This window comes from Leopardus geoffroyi, chromosome C2 (assembly GCF_018350155.1).
Source record: "Leopardus geoffroyi isolate Oge1 chromosome C2, O.geoffroyi_Oge1_pat1.0, whole genome shotgun sequence".
NCBI lineage: Eukaryota > Metazoa > Chordata > Mammalia > Carnivora > Felidae > Leopardus > Leopardus geoffroyi.
Window position 1 is genome coordinate 123,953,067 of NC_059333.1, and position 16,368 is coordinate 123,969,434.

General features: G+C 44.7%; 1 protein-coding gene across 2 annotated transcripts in view; it reads left to right on the forward strand.

The window, feature by feature from the left end:
* NMNAT3 (nicotinamide nucleotide adenylyltransferase 3) overlaps window positions 1-16,368 on the forward strand; it is a 116,010-nt gene that overhangs the window by 88,531 nt on the left and 11,111 nt on the right. For both annotated transcript variants that reach the window (XM_045503483.1, XM_045503482.1), the window contains exon 3: window positions 13,751-13,934. In XM_045503483.1, the coding sequence (XP_045359439.1) occupies window positions 13,751-13,934 (184 nt within the window). The remainder of the gene's footprint in view (window positions 1-13,750; window positions 13,935-16,368) is intronic.

Sequence of the window (16,368 nt, forward strand, 5' to 3'; positions counted from 1 at the left end):
TACCCCTGGGTAAAACATGCACAAGTGTGCACCCAGGTCCAAGGGGGAGGGGCACAGACTTTCAATGGAGGAGCGATTGGGTTCCAGAAGGGCACGCGTGCACTGGGAGATAATATTGTGATCATCTTCCAAAAAGACAACCTGCCACCATTCCCTCCTCTGCTTCTGCACCAGACAAGAGGATGGAGGGAGAGACAATCGCTGAGCACCAGCTAAGTGCCGCGAACTATTCATGTTATCAAATTCTCGTTCGTTTATTTAAATAACTCTGGATTTAGGAAAATAGAAGGGATTGTGATTATGTCCCATATTCTCATGGAGATGGCACAGGCACGGGATCGCAAGTCCCACCAAGCAAGCAAGTTGAGAGTTTTTGTTCATCTCACATCTACTAATATCCTGTTAGCCGAAAGGAGTCTCATGACCAAGCCCAAAGTCAAGGGGTGGGGAAGTACATTCTGCCTTTGTGAGGCTATGGCGGGGTGTGTATAATACTATAATGACAGAGTGAGGAATTAGGACCAATAATTCAATCTACCATACCCATTTTCTAGAATGAAGAAAATTGGATAAGGATATTGTGGCATTACAGCTAGTGTTTAACAATATAATCTGGGATGCAAAATACCCATGTAAAGTAGTAGGTTATCAAATTGCTAATAAAAGAATAATTCAACATGACTAGGTAGCATTTATCCCAGGTATTCAAGGACAATATACCATAAAGATATCTATTAATACATCGCATTACTAAGACAATATATTTTTATGGAACCTAAATCATCATCTCAATACACACTTAAAAGTCATTCAATAAAATCCAACACCTACTTAGGGATTTTTTTTAAGCTCTTAGTAAATTAGAACTATAAGGATACTTTTCTAGCATGACATGTAATGGCATAACACTTCAGAAGCATTCCCACAGAAGCAAGGAAATAGGAAAGAATGCCTCCTCACCATCATTATTTTCTAATGGCATCAGTCAAAAATAAGAAATATAGACAGGAGACTTGGTTTTCATTATTTGCAGGTGGTATTACTGTATCCCTAGAAAATCCAGGAGAAGCATTTGAAAACCCATCAGAACTAATACGTTCAGTAAGGTAGTCCAGATTAAAAATAAACAAACCAAAATACAGAGTTTCCTACATATCAGTGGCAATACTAGGTCATGAAATGTTTATAACTATACAAAACATGTAATATATAACATATATAAAAACATCTATAACCTATATGTTATATAAAATATCAGGAAAAAAAATCATTCACTGGATAAACCACCAAGGACACACGTCCCCAGGGCCAACCTGAACTAGAAATGTGAAGGGCATGGGCGGGAGCAGCCCCGTCTCTCTCCTAAGAGACTTCACTTTATGCAAATAGGACCAGGTCCTCAAGGGAATGGTCATTTATTGATTGGCTTTCCAGGGAAAGCATCCGTGGCTATTTTTCTTTACTTAACTTGAGAGAAGTATCCCCAGGTTCACCTGCAAGACTAACCAAGTGCTCAGAAAGCTCTATCAGGCGTTAAAATGTAATTTCTAAAAAGTGATTAAATGATCAGGATACTGACTCTGGACAGCCCTATGGAACACAAAGTCTACGTAAAAAGATCAATAATGTCTTGTGAGTCAAATACAAAATGAGTGGTGGCGGAGACAGAGTATTTAAAAAAGGACATGGGACAGTCCCTCAAGTATTTAAAGAAAAAAGTCAATTTGAGTTCCTACCGTATATATTTAGCATTCTTAAAGAGCTAAAAATAAACCTCAGAAGAGGAGAATTCCCCATCGATGGATATTTCCTGTGACCTACAGCTCCCTCCTTGCACTACACAAGCAAGTGGATTTTTGAGCTGCAAATAAAAATCAGAGTAAACCTAAATGCTGCCTTTATCCTTCTGCTGTAAATTAAAAAATTAAACAGGGACCTAGCCAGTCTATGACAGGTCCACCCAGCAGCCCATGCTGGACAGACAGACCTTTCTGGAGGCAGGAAACCAGTCAGAGAAAAGTAACAGATCTATGAAAAGGAACTGTGTTTCTTAAGATGGTCCCAGCCTGTGGATTCTGGCCAAGGGGCCTTCCACTTAAGAAGATAAAATTATTGAATCTCTGGTTCTCCATGAGATTCAAGAGAAAAATGTGATCACAGCAGAAAATCAACCTGTAGGGAAAAGGAGCAGTCTGAGGACAGTGAATGGCGTTTGGGGTGCCAAATTAGAGCTCAGTGTAGACGAGGCAGCAGGGAGGTGATCTCTGGAGACGAAACAGAGAACCAGAACAGTCGGAGGAATTCTTCCAGAACTCAAGAAAAAGAGAAGGACGTGAAAATTCCAAGAGACAGTAAAGAATTAATGCCAGCAAGTAGAGCAGAGGCACAGTGCCAGAGGAAGGACAGAAGCATCCCAGAGTTGAGTTGAGGCTTTAGTTCATGTGGACGTGGGGGGTCGGAGCTGGTTGAAGATCCACACCAAATTCCCAGCAGCCACACTGGAGTTGGACGAGAGGTACAGGACGTGGAGGAGAATCCTCTCTGTGAGGTGCCGGCGGACCCAACAGGGAAACATTTCATACACTTATTAAAAAGACTTCATACACAAAAAGACAAAGGAGCAATGAGTATGAACAGGTGGTCCACAACAGGAGAAACACACATGTCTAATAAGGAATAAAAATCACGCGAGAAATAATCTTAAAAGCAAATGGTAAACCACAAAAAGTTCCTGCAGACTGGCAAAGATGTTTTTAAATGAGTAATCCCAGCACTAGCCAGTATGGGGTGAGATGGGTTCTCTCATACCATGCTGGTGGCTGTCTCCTCTTGTTCAGGATTTCGGAAAAGCAGTTTAGCAAGAGGTAGCGAAAGCCCCCAAAATCTTCAAGCCACTAGTTTTCCTTTCTAATAATTTATCCTAAAAATGTATCTGTGGGGCGCCTGGGTGGCTCAGTCAGTTGAGCGTCTGACTTCAGCTCAGGTCATTATCTCTCAGTTCATGGGTTCGAGCCCCACATCGGGCTCTGTACTGACAGCTCAGAGCTTGGAGCCTGCTTCGGATTCTGTGTCTCCCTCTCTCTTAGCCCCTCCCCCACTCACACTCTGTCTCTCTCTCTCTCAAAAATAAACATTTAAAAAAATTTTTTTCTAATGTATCTAAAAGTTGCAACCAAGATCTACAAAGATGGTCACAATATATTGATTCAGGTACAAATAGATACATGATTAATCCTATTATTATACAGCCATTAAAAATGGTGTTTTTAAGAGTGCTAATGGCCAAGGAAAATGCTTATGATATAATCTAAGTAAAGAAGACACAAACATTTATATTATATGAAGAGAAACAGAAGAAAAAGACAACCAAAATATAAACGATATTAACCTCTTGGATACATTTGGTTGATTTCTGATTCTTTACACTTTTCAATGTACTGAAATACATCTACAGAGTACATTCATGTTAAACTTATTTTCTAGATTTTTAAACATATAGGCTTAAAGTTAAGTTGCTATAAGGCTTATGGTAACTTTGTTCCGTCCCTTCCTTCCCCTCATTCCTGGTTCCCCGGGGCAGTCACATTTGACTTTTTTAGCTATTTTCCCTATTGTTTGTCTCCCTATATCTACATAATAAGCTTATACCGTGTTTCTTGCTTTTTCAGATTTAGACGTTATCTGTCGGCTTCCACGAAGATTTAGCTCTTTCACACCTCTGCCCTCACACTCACACTTCACCTCTACCACACGCTCCCAAATTGATGAGCTCACAACTCTGGGTTAAAGTAATATCGTTCCCATTTACGTCTGTAAATGGCATCAACTAAGCCATGCAGTACAACTAGGATTGCATCGCCTGTCGTATAAACCTTGGCTCTTCCTAGAGTTAATAATTATTTATGTGTTTCCTTACGTTCCTTATGCCTATCACTAATTCAGTCCCAAATTTTCCAAAAGATCTTCAAAACTCGGCTTAGTATATAAATAGACTCCTACCCTTCCTAGAGGCCTTCAGCTCCCGCGTGGACGGCTGGCTCTCTGTGCCGTCATCAGGCATTTCCCTTCACTGTTTCCCCGGCGATTCCCTTTGCCTGTCTCCTGGTTTGGAACCCTTGTTTCTTGGATCCTGTGCCTTCTGCTTCTTTTGGTTTACTCTTGTTGGGGTGGAGTGCATCCTCCAGCATCTTGCTGAGAAAGGATCTACAGGAGATCAATTTTCTGAGACCTTGCATATATATGAACACGGCTTTATTCTATACTCCAGTTCACAGGCCAGTAAACAACAGCCCATGGGCCAACTCTGGGCCCAGTCTGTTTTCCTTCTTTCTGTCAGCTAGAATGGTTTGTTTTTGTTGTTGTTGTTGTTTTCTTACATTTTTAAAGGGTTGTTTAACAACAACAGCAAAGGACTATGCAACAAAGATTGTGTGTGGCTGACCAAATCTAAACTATTTGCTATCTGTCCCTGAACAGGAAAGGTTTGCTGACCCCTGTTGTAATTGTTTGGTTGTTTGGCTGAATATAGAATTCCAGGTTGGAAGTAGTTTTCCTTTCCTGTGATGAAGGCTTTGCTCCCCTGTCTTCTGGATCCCAGAATCACTGTTGAGAAATCCAGTTCTATCCTGGGTCCCAGTCCTGTGTGTTCAACCTCTGGTTTTCTCTTCGGAAACGTTTGGAATCTTCTCCTTAAACCTGATGGTCTGAAGTTTTACAATGGCTTGTCAGCGTGTCAGCGTGTGCACTTCCTTTCCTTCAGCGTGCTGAGGGCTGAGAGGGTCTTCAGTTCTGAGAACTATGTCCTTCTAGTCTGGGAAAATATTTGTATTATTTCTTTGGTGTTAGCCTCCCTCCGTCCGCTCTCAGGAATTTCTGTCACTTAGATGTTGGGCCTCCTGGGGCAGCCCTCTAATTTTGCCTTGTTGGCATATAATTTCCTCACACTGATCTTTTTTTTTTTAATTTTTTTTCAACGTTTATTTATTTTGGGGACAGAGAGAGACAGAGCACGAACGGGGGAGGGGCAGAGAGAGAGGGAGACACAGAATCGGAAACAGGCTCCAGGCTCCGAGCCATCAGCCCAGAGCCCGACGCGGGGCTAGAACTCACGGACCGCGAGATCGTGACCTGGCTGAAGTGGGACGCTCAACCGACTGCGCCACCCAGGCGCCCCCACACTGATCTTCTGATTCTTCCACTCACTGACTTTACTGCTGCTGTCATCCACCAGAATGTAAGTTCCACGAGGACAGGAATTGATCTGCTCCGTCACCATTGTATTTCCCCGGCACCTAGCACAGTACCTGGCATGGAACGGGCAGTTGGTGAATACTGTTCAATTCTAAAAGTTTCCTCCTGTTTTCTGATTGCCCCTTGTAAAGCATCCCACTCTTGTTTCGTGGACGAGCCATCATCTCTTCTCCTCCTGACAGTATTATTTGGAGATTTTTGAAATTTCCTTTTGCTCTGTGCATCAGTTGCCTTTGTGTCCCCAAGTTCCTTTTCTCCCGGTGGTTGTTTTGGTCTCCATCTTGCACCGTCAGCACCTTTCTAAAACCTGTCTCTCCTTAGGCTATCCACTCATATTTGCAGATCAGGCCCTAAATGCTGGCTGGAAGCTCTGAGGAAATGGGTGCAGCTGGCAGGCCCCGTGGCTGTACGATCAGGCCCTGGGTACAAGACCCCTAGGTGTGAGGACCTGTAGGAGTCTTCAGACACCCTCCTAGGTGGGACTGTTCCCCAGAGAGACATCTCCTGTCTGGTGTTCTGGGAGCCAAACTATAGCCTCCTGTCTTAAGGATGGTACTTCCTCCTCTCTCCTGTGCCTGTGTCTGGGAGGCCGGGGTCTCTCTGGCCCAACCTCAGCAGAAGGCAGACATCCGGCCTTCTGCCGGGATGGGAGAATAGGCAGGTGATCGGATCTAAGGGCTCCTTAGGCAAACTCTGAACTGGTCCTCCTGTGTTCAGGCACTCTGGCACCCCCTTCTCCAGTTCCTGAACCCCTCTGAGCTTCTGCCACATGGGGCACCTTGCCTCCTACCTCCTTAGCCTCCTGCAGACTCTGCTTGCTCTGTTACCATTGTACATCAGCCCTCCAGCTTCTACACTTTTGTCGACCTTTCCCATGCACTGTCGTCTCCTTTCCCACTCTGTTGGCCCTCGTGACGTCATACGTGTTCTATTCCTTCATTGCCACTTTGTTAGAACAGAAGTGGAGATAAAGGATTCTGTCCACCATGTTAAGTTCACAGCCATGTCTTGCTGTGGTAAACACAAGGAAAGGACAGTATAGCTTCCTACTAAGAGATGTGCTAGTCCTGTCACCCAGAATGAAAAGTCAGGTTCACATCCTTAGAGAACGATCAGTCTCGTGGAAAAGACAAATAGGTCTTACTCTACAAAGGCTGTAATGGAGGTGTGTCTGGGCAGCAGTGGGGTTGCCAGAGAAGCGACTGTATCTTCCCTAGGGGGAAAGAGGGTCACGTGAGGGGCAACACTGGGATTATGGGATTGTGGGAAAGGGAAGAGGCCTGAGCTCATAACCATTTGGAGGGCAAGAAGGAGTTTTAGCCTACATTGTTATTTTTATTGACTCTCCTCTCCTGGGTGCTATAACACAGCATTGCTTTCCCACTGTACCACCTGCCCCGTCAAGTTGAGCTAAACCATCAAAGGTGACACCAGAGTACCCAAGATCCTAGCAGAGTTGCTCGGAGGGCCGCCTGGTGCCCCACACTGTTTCCTCCAGTAAAACAGACTAACGTGAAGGTTAAATGTATGCAAATTTCCCAAGCGAGCTGGCACTCAACAGAAGTTAGCTTCCACTTTTTTTAAACCAGCCCCCACTTTGTTTAAAGTAGGAAAGAAAAAGAACTAACATGCTCTGTGTAGCACATGGAACTCAGATACGCAGGAATAGAAGTTCCTTTGCCTTCTAGAACATTCACCTTGCCCTTAAGTCACCACTTCCATGAAGGGTGAAAACATTTGCCACGTCAAGGTAAATGTCTTCTAATCTTAAATTTATTCTGTTACAGGTCAATTTTTAATCAAGTTAGTCTTTTGCTGCCTACTTTCCCAAGAGTGAATTAAGCATCGTAGGTAGCTTTATCATCCTGGCATCTGAAAAGGGGCATCTGGCCCTGAATGCCCTCCAGCCTAGAGGGGTGCCCTTGACCTCTATCTTCTCTGCCTCCACTTCTGAAGTCTCCTCAGCTTCTCTTGGCTAAGGCACTACCACTGCTGTCTGGGCCGTGCCTGGGCCCTCCCTGTTACTAACAACGCCATGGTCCTTGGCCTTGGGCTGCACGCCATGTATGCCCTACCCACCCCCCAGAAGTATCCCCGCTGACTTCTCATTCTCAGCCCCTTTCACTCCTCCTCTCAAAGAGCCTGGGGAACTTTTATGGATCTCTGCCATGCCCTGCAGAAGCTGAGGGGGACTTGGAAAGCAGAGGAGGGGCTATTTCCTGAAGACTGGCAGTTCCACTGTACTGAGGCCATGCCACTATACTGGCGCAGAGCACGATGGTCTCCCCCTACACGTCCAAGTGGGAAGCAAAATGCCCGTCTGCCTGCTTTACAGTCTCCAAAACTAACTAGGCTCCTTAACTCTGCCCTCCCCCACCCAACACACAGAAGGCTCTGTCTCTGAGGGGTAAGAGGGTGCAGGGAGCAGGCCTCGACTTCGGTCTAAACTCTTGGTCACCACACACCTTTTCTACCAGGTTCTTCCCTATGCCTGCTGCTCATTCCGCCACCGACTCCACCCTCAGCCCAGAAGGGACTTTTCCTTTCCATTTTCATATTCTCTTCTTCTTACCACTCTACAGATTTTAGTAAAACTGTGTGCTCTGACTGCCCAGACTCTGGTGTTTTTGTTTTTTTTTTTTTTTTAGGGTAACTTTTAAAACGTAGATAAATCTTTCTCGACAAAGCCCGATTCTTACAAAATGAAAGCTTTAACCTTCACACAAGTGTTCCTCTGAAATGAGTCTTAGGATCCCGTTCCAGAAGTCAAAAGATGAACATCCTCTCCTTACTCTCAGCTGGGTCTGCCATTCCCCGGGAAACAGCGGATGCCTCAGCCTCCAGGAAGGAGGGGCCCGGGGCAACCAGGTTTAACAGAGCTGGAAAATTGCATCCAAGAACTCTCAACTTCCAGGGGGGTGGTCAGGCTGTCCTCTTTGGATCAATTCTCCCAGCAAAACAAAAATAAACGGTGGGTAGAGCATTTTTCAAACTTCATTGTTAAAGCCAAAAAGCAGGGATGTCTCAGAGCAGCTGAGAGAACACCTGTAGCCAGGGCGGTAAGTGGGCTATTAGAACATCAGAGCCACTAGTGCCCTGTGGGCACTTGCCAATACTGCTCACTTAAGCTTTGAATCAGTGGCCGTATAAGCCGAGAAGGAAAGAATTCAAAGGCTGGAGCCCTCCCAAGCTGAGCAGCCTTATACTAACTTCTTCCACATTAAGCTGGACCCCCAAGGAGCTACACCTTCAAGGCCAAGGTGAACTAGGTCTTAACCCACCTTCTTCCCCTAATCCTAGAGGACTTCAGAGAAACCCTGATACTAAGGCAAGCAGAAGAAGAAAGAGGCAAGGATAAAATATCACTAGGAAGAAATTGCCACACATCAACCTTTGATCAGATTTGCAGCCCTTTGCCTGAAATAGTCAAAGAAGCTTCAGTTGACAACTTCATTTAAGGTCATCCATGACTTTTTTTTTTTTTTTTTTAATTTTTTTTTTTTTCAACGTTTATTTTATTTTTGGGACAGAGAGAGACAGAGCATGAACGGGGGAGGGGCAGAGAGAGAGGGAGACACAGAATTGGAAACAGGCTCCAGGCTCTGAGCCATCAGCCCAGAGCCCGACGCGGGGCTCGAACTCACGGACCGCGAGATCGTGACCTGGCTGAAGTCGGACGCTTAACCGACTGCGCCACCCAGGCGCCCCGGTCATCCATGACTTTTAATAACTCTAGCGACCTGGGAAACACAAACATGAAGCCTGTCTGGAGGAGGGCATATCTATCTTATGCCTGGGAGACACCCCTGACAAATGATTAGTCCAGGGCATTGACCGGCAAGCAGTCAAAAACAGCATCCAAAATTCACACCATCATTTCAAGAGTTGCAGAAAAAACATTTGATAAAATTCATTTATGACCAGAGCTCGTTTTAATTTTTGTTCATGTTTATTTTTGAGAGAGAAAGAGAGTCAGAGTACGAGCAGGGAGGTGCAGAGAGAGAGGGAGACACAGAATCCGAAGCAGGCTCCAGGCTCTGAGCTGTCAGCATAGAGCCGGACACAGGGCTCGAACTCACAAACCACAAGATCATGACCTGAGCTGAAGTTGGACACTTAACCTGCTCGACTAAGGCACCCAGGCGCCCCTGAAAAAAACTCTTAAGCTAGGAATAGCTGGGAATGTCTGTTAAAGTAACATACACGTTATTTGTCAGGATAGGCCAGGGTCATTTCAAGAATTCACCACATTAGATAACGTTTCCCTCTCATAATCTCCTCTCATAATCCCCTCTCATAAATCGCATGTACATCCTGAAGAGCTACAGAGTGGTTCCCTGCCCAGCTGTGTCTCAGGGGTCCCAGTAGGCCCCACCCATGACTTTGCCTCCTTTGTTATGGCTTTCAGATCCACTATGAGAGAGTTGGAGAGTCTACAAGAGTTTTTGTGGCCAAGTCTAGATGGGGCGTACATCACTTCCACCCACACCCCACTGACTATAACTCAGTGAGATCACATAAACCTGGCCTAATTTCAAGAAGAACAGATATATTAGCTTCCTATGTGCCCAGAAAGAAGGGGGAGGGGGTGGCGGGGAAGAGTTTTAATGAACACGTGGCATTATCTCTGCTACAACCTAAAAAGGATATCTATAGAAAACTTGCAGCAGACATCAAATGTAATACTGAAAGTCAAAAGTTTGCCTCTGATATCGGCAAAAAGGCAAGGAGGCCCGCTAATATCACCTGTATTTGGCATCCATCATGCTAGTGGTCTTCAACGGCGTGAGAAAAACAAATAAAAGGTGGAGGGATTGGAAATAGAGCAAATTTGTCCATATTTTCAGATGGTGTATTTTGGACATAGAAGATTCAAAAGACTATACAGAAAAATTATTAGAATTAATAAAGTTTAGCAAGGTTACTGAATATGTATCCAAGATGCCTAAATCAATTCTATTTCTATAGATTGGCAACAAATGGAATAAAAAGTATTTTCTAAATGCCATTTATAGTGGCATCCAAAAAATCAAGTGTCTAGGAATAAACCTTATAAAAGATGTTTAAGTGCTCTACAAGAAAAACCGTAAAACTTTATTTAGGTATATTTAAGGGGATCCAAATAAAAGGAAAGATATATATAATGCTTGTGGATCAGCAGGCTAAAAAATCGTAAAGACATGAATTCTCCCAAAATTGAATTATAAATTCAGTTCAGTTCTGGGGCGCCTGGGTGGCGCAGTCGGTTGAGCGTCCGACTTCAGCCAGGTCACGATCTCGCGGTCCGTGAGTTCGAGCCCCGCGTCGGGCTCTGGGCTGATGGCTCAGAGCCTGGAGCCTGTTTCCGATTCTGTGTCTCCCTCTCTCTCTGCCCCTCCCCCGTTCATGCTCTGTCTCTCTCTGTCCCAAAAATAAATAAACGTTGAAAAAAAAAAATTCAGTTCAGTTCCTATCAAAATTTCAGCAGGGTTTTTTGGGGTGGGGCAGGGACAAGAGGAGGTGTTTCATCTGTGGAACTTGACAAGCTCATTCTAAAATTTATATGGAAAATATAGGAGCGCCTGGGTGGCTCAGTCACTTGAGCGTCTGACTTCGGCTCAGGTCATGATCTCACGGTTCATGAGTTTGATCTCCGTGTCAGGCTCTGTGCTGACAGCTCGGAGCCTGCATCCTGCTTCAGATTCTGTGTCTCCCTCTGTCTCTGCCCCTCCCCTGCTTGCGCTCTCTCTCTCTCTCTCTCTTAAAAATAAACATTAAGGGGTGCCTGGGTGGCGCAGTCGGTTAAGCGTCCGACTTCAGCCAGGTCACGATCTCGCGGTCCGGGAGTTCGAGCCCCGAGTCAGGCTCCGGGCTGATGGCTCAGAGCCTGGAGCCTGTTTCCGATTCTGTGTCTCCCTCTCTCTCTGCCCCTCCCCCATTCATGCTCTGTCTCTCTCTGTCCCAAAAATAAATAAAAACGTTGAAAACTCAAAAAAATAAATAAATAAAAAAAAACATTAAAATTTTTTAAATAAAATAAAATTAATATGGAAAATACAGAAAGTCACGAATTGCCAAGACATTCTTGAAGAACAGGTGGGAAGAAGAACCAGGTATCAAGATGTATAATAAAGCTATATCCGGCAAAGTAGTGTGATGTTGTACGGGGACAGGAAATAGAGCAATAGAACAGAGGAGAAGAGAAGCACACCCTTGCACAGGTGGACACTTGGCATTCGACGTGGGTGGTGACACATAGCAGCAGAGTGGATGGGGTCTTCTTGGTAAACATTGCTAGAATTGACTACTCAAATGAAAAATAACTGAATAGGATTCACATCATGCACCAAGACCCAAATGTGAAAAAACAAAACTGTAAACCTTTTATGAGATAATACAGGAAAATGTCTTCATAACACAAAATTCACTAGCCATAAAGGAAAAAGCTAATAACCCAACTACGTTAAAATTAAGAACTTTTTCTCTTTTTTTTTTTCTATTTTGAGGGGATTCCATAAAAAAGAATAGTAAGACAAGCCATAAAACAAGAGGGTATTTATGACTCCTATAACCAACCCCACAAGGCTAGTATTTGGAATATATAAAGAACTCCACAAATCAATGATAAAATCAGCAGACAACCCAAAATATGGCCAAAAGATTTGAACAGACACTTCACAAAAAATTAAGCTTGAATGTTTCATAATATATATGAATAAATGCTCGGCCTCATTGGTAAGCAGGCAAATGAACATTGAATGGACAGAGATATGACCACATCCATCAGATTGGGAAAATCCTGACAACGACCTCGTGTGGTATTGCAAAGAACTCTTGCACGGCTGGTGGAGGGTCAGTAGCTACCGCCGCTTTGGAAAACCTTCCGACATTATCTAGCAACACCACAGATACGCTTACACCCACCGTATGACTCAGCGGGTCCGCTGTTAGGTGTGTGTCCTAAGAAAGTGTGCCCGTGTGCAGAGGGAGCCTTGTGGAAGAATGTCCTGAGGCAGTGTGGTTTGTAATCATCCAAAGCCAGACTCACACCAAGTCCATCAAAGTAAAAGAGATCAATTATTTAGTATATAATCTTGTAATGGAAGGTTATGTGGCAGTAAACCTGGTTGGATTACAGGAATGTTATTTACATAAAGCGTAAAAGGCTTAACCAAAGTATATATTCACGTGATTCCCTTTATAAAAGTTTCAGAAGCTAAATGAAGCTATGTTTTTTTAAGGCTGCATAACTACATGGTAAAGCTATAAAGGAAAGAAAATTAATAGCGTAACAGTAGGAAGAGTGATTAAATTCTGTCACGGTGGGGCTTGCAGTAGGGAACATGTGGAATGCCAGAAGTGCTGTATCTTCACCTAGGTGATGATGAAAGCAGGATATACTTTATAACTCTCTGTCAAGCCATATGTGTTTCATGTTCTTTTATTTGCTTTTTTTTTTTAACGTTTTTATTTATTTTTGAGACAGAGAGAGACAGAGCATGAACGGGGGAGGGACAGAGAGAGAGGGAGACACAGAATCAGAAGCAGGCTCCAGGCTCTGAGCCATCAGCCCAGAGCCCGACGCGGGGCTCGAACTCACGGACCGTGAGATCGTGACCTGAGCCGAAGTCAGACACTCAACCGACCGAGCCACCCAGGCGCCCCTTTCGTGTTCTTTTATATGCATGTTATGTTTCATAATACAGTTTTTAAAACTATATCACATACTAAGACAAAATACCATCCCACTGCAGAAGCATTACCTAATGTCTAGCCTTACCACAAGACCCTGCCAAACAGGTGTGGTCCCATTTTACATCCAGGAAAACTGAAGTTCAAATGACTAAGTGTTTTATTTTCCCATAGGCTGGTAATTGCCTAGGGTGCACTACTAAGTGATGGACGCCAGAGCCCCCACCCCAGGCTCTTTGAGTCCTGTCCATACTCTTTCCATGCTGGATCTCTGCAGCCTCCACAGTCTCCCTGTGGCTGTAAACTTAAAGTGTTCCTTTCTCCAGTCCCACAACCCACGTCTTTCCCAAAGTAGACCCACCATTTCCCATCTACTTCCCACCTCCCCCCTGCCCGTCAGTGCCCGATTCCATCCTGTCATCTTTGCTCCACGAGACTCCCAGTGGTGGCTAAAAAACTACACGTAACTATTGCCCCATACATGATTAGAGGATATTAGCGCCTCTGTTGAGTCCTCCATAGGAGGAAGTCGTGATGTACCTTCAACATATTCTGACCCTAACTGTCCACACTGCCATCTGGAAGCCTTGTCTGGCCACACCCTCACAGCCTTGCTCTCAGGAGAAATATTACTCTGGGCTGTAGACGATTCTAGAGAAGCACATGGCCCCTGAGGCAGCCTTTATCCTTGCCGGAGGGGGCTGCCCCACAGGGGAGAATGCCAGAGTCTGCTCCCACTCAGGGGCAGGGTACTTTTGTACCCGCCTGATTTCAGGCCACTGGGTAGTCAGTGTTGGCACACACAACATCACTGTTCTCCCTTGCCTAGGAATGTACAAGGTGATCGGGGGCATCATCTCTCCTGTCAACGACAACTACAGAAAGAAAGACCTCGTCGCTGCCCACCACCGGGTGGCCATGGCCCGGCTGGCCCTGCAGACGTCCGACTGGATCCGGGTGGACCCCTGGGAGAGTGAGCAGTCACAGTGGATGGAGACGGTGAAGGTGCTGAGGTAAGAGTGAGCATGCTTTTGTGTGATGACCAGAGGCCACGGGACCTATCTGCAGAGCCCAGCGGCCGAAAGGCAGGGACCAAGGCTCAAGTGGGGCTTCAGCCAGGCTTTCTCAGCCAAAATCCCAGCAGTGCTTCTTTGCAGAGGGAGAGAGACAAACAGACACACTCAAAGAGGTCCCGAGTGGAAAAATCACAACCCACCACCCTTCCGGACACACTTTCTGGGAACGCCCGGTCTTGTTTCAGACGGCTGTATCCTCGGGCTCCAGGGCCGCCACCGAATAGATGTGTGACGAGGCACTTGAGTTCTCTGAGACACATCTCTCGCTTGCAAAATGGGGACCATAAAAACCTAAGAGGATGTTTTAAATGTAAGAACTTCTGACACAGAACCCCGTAAGAATATTCAGTAAGTGGGACCCTTTATCATTGTCACCATTGACTAGGTTGAAAATTACATCTATGCAATAAGCCCTCTCTTCTAATTGTACAAATCCAGGTTCTATAAATCCAGACTTTTATGTAAAATTGAAAAAAAGAAGCTATAAATCTAGAAGGAGTTGCTCAGGATTTTTTTTTTTTTTTTTTTTTTTCCTTTTGGAACTGCTTTTAGCACTTAGCCTAAGTAATTTGCTATTTAAAGGCCCGGAGAGTCTTGTGTGTTCGGATAGTGGGTCACTGACTTGTGTCTGGGAAGCATTCCTGGGAGTTTGGTAGAGGAACCAGAAGACCCATCCGGCCTGGCTGTCAGAGGGGATGGTGAGGGGGGCCCTGCCTGTCACTAATGACAGCCAACCTGGCTGGAAGGGATTGCAGACTGTGTGGGCTGTGTCTTTTATCTATTTGCAAACACTAGGATCTGTCAGGGAATAGGAAGCACAAGGGAGAAGGTCAAATAACTGGTGGGTCTTTTCATCCTAAATCTGTTCAGCTTTTCATTTCTTACTCATCTTCAAAGTTACTTGGTTGAAAACTGTTTACCCTTTCCTTTTTTAGTAAAGGTAAACATTTTGTTCATTTAGTTACACATGCCGGTTCTGATCGTTTGCCTTTCACTTGGGAAAGAACCAGCTAGAAGCATTCAGCAATTCAGAGCTACTTCAGAACCTGCTGGCAAATTAAAAGAAGAGCAAATGTGAGATAACTGTTAGGATACCTGCTCTTTTTTTCACATTAAAAAAAAAAAAAAAAAAAAAAAAATTTACACCTGAATCATCCCTTCAGAACAAGCAATCTAGCCAGCCCTCATATATCTAGGATAGCAGAGGAGAATGCAAACAGTACATAATCCAGCACGCCATTTAGCTTTAACATGTCGTCGGAAACAAAGACCCTTTCCTCCTGCACCCTGGGAGAGGCAGTGTGGCCTAGGGCCCAGATTTTGGAGCCCAATTTACTAGCTCAGTGACTTGATGTAAGTGAGTTAGCCTCTCTGAACCTCAGTTCCTCACCTAATAAAACGGGGATGATACCACCCACTTCCCTGGGGTACTGTGTGAATTAAATGGGATGATGTGGGCAAAATACCTGGTTTATGGTAGGTGCTGAAGAATGCTAGCTACCTTCCCTGCATCCCTAACACGGGCTCATAATGTATCATCCAAACAGATAAGCCATTCCTGGGTAAATAGGAACGGACCACAGAACTACATAATATTTTCACTGCTTCTGCTGCAAAATGCAGGCGTGTGCTGAGATGTTTTACTGAACACGTTCTTTTTCTTTTTTTACTCTATCCTTTAGTTCAGTGCTTCTCGGCCCTGGCTGCACACTGAATCATCGAGGGAGCTTTCAAAAGCACTGAAGCCTGAGTCTTATCCCAGAGACTGGGATGTCACTGGTCTGGGGTGGGGCATCAGAATTTTAAGAGCTCCCTGGTGATTCTAGTGTGTGGCCAGGATTGAGGCCACCACCCTCAGTCACAAAGTACGTGAATCAGGTTTATGATTAGGACCAAGATCCATCCAAACCAGTGGACCCTGGCTGCAGGAATCGCCTGGGAAGCTTTTTAAAATGTTCATTCCCCACCCCGTACCCCACCTCAGAGATTATGACTTGTGCGTAGGGTCTTGGCATGGGTATTTTGTAAAAGGTCCCCAAATGATTTATTTTGTGCAGCCAAGGTTAAAAGTCTGTTGATATAAAGAAACAATAGTTTTATCAGAGAGCTGATTACATTTTTTTTCAATTTTTGGAGTGAGCTTCATTAGAAGACGTTATTGCTAATGCTTTCCTAAAATTACCAAACGCGTTTTTTTTAAGATTGAAAATCTGGTGTTTGTAAACTGAGGTGATTTCAAAAGCATGGTAGAAACCCACCCCACCCTTTACTCCCTATCTTTCTGATGGAATCAACAGTGAATTTACAACACAGTGACAAATAGTGTCACTATGACAAATGTCACTATGAAGTAAATTCACGGTAGAGTTCG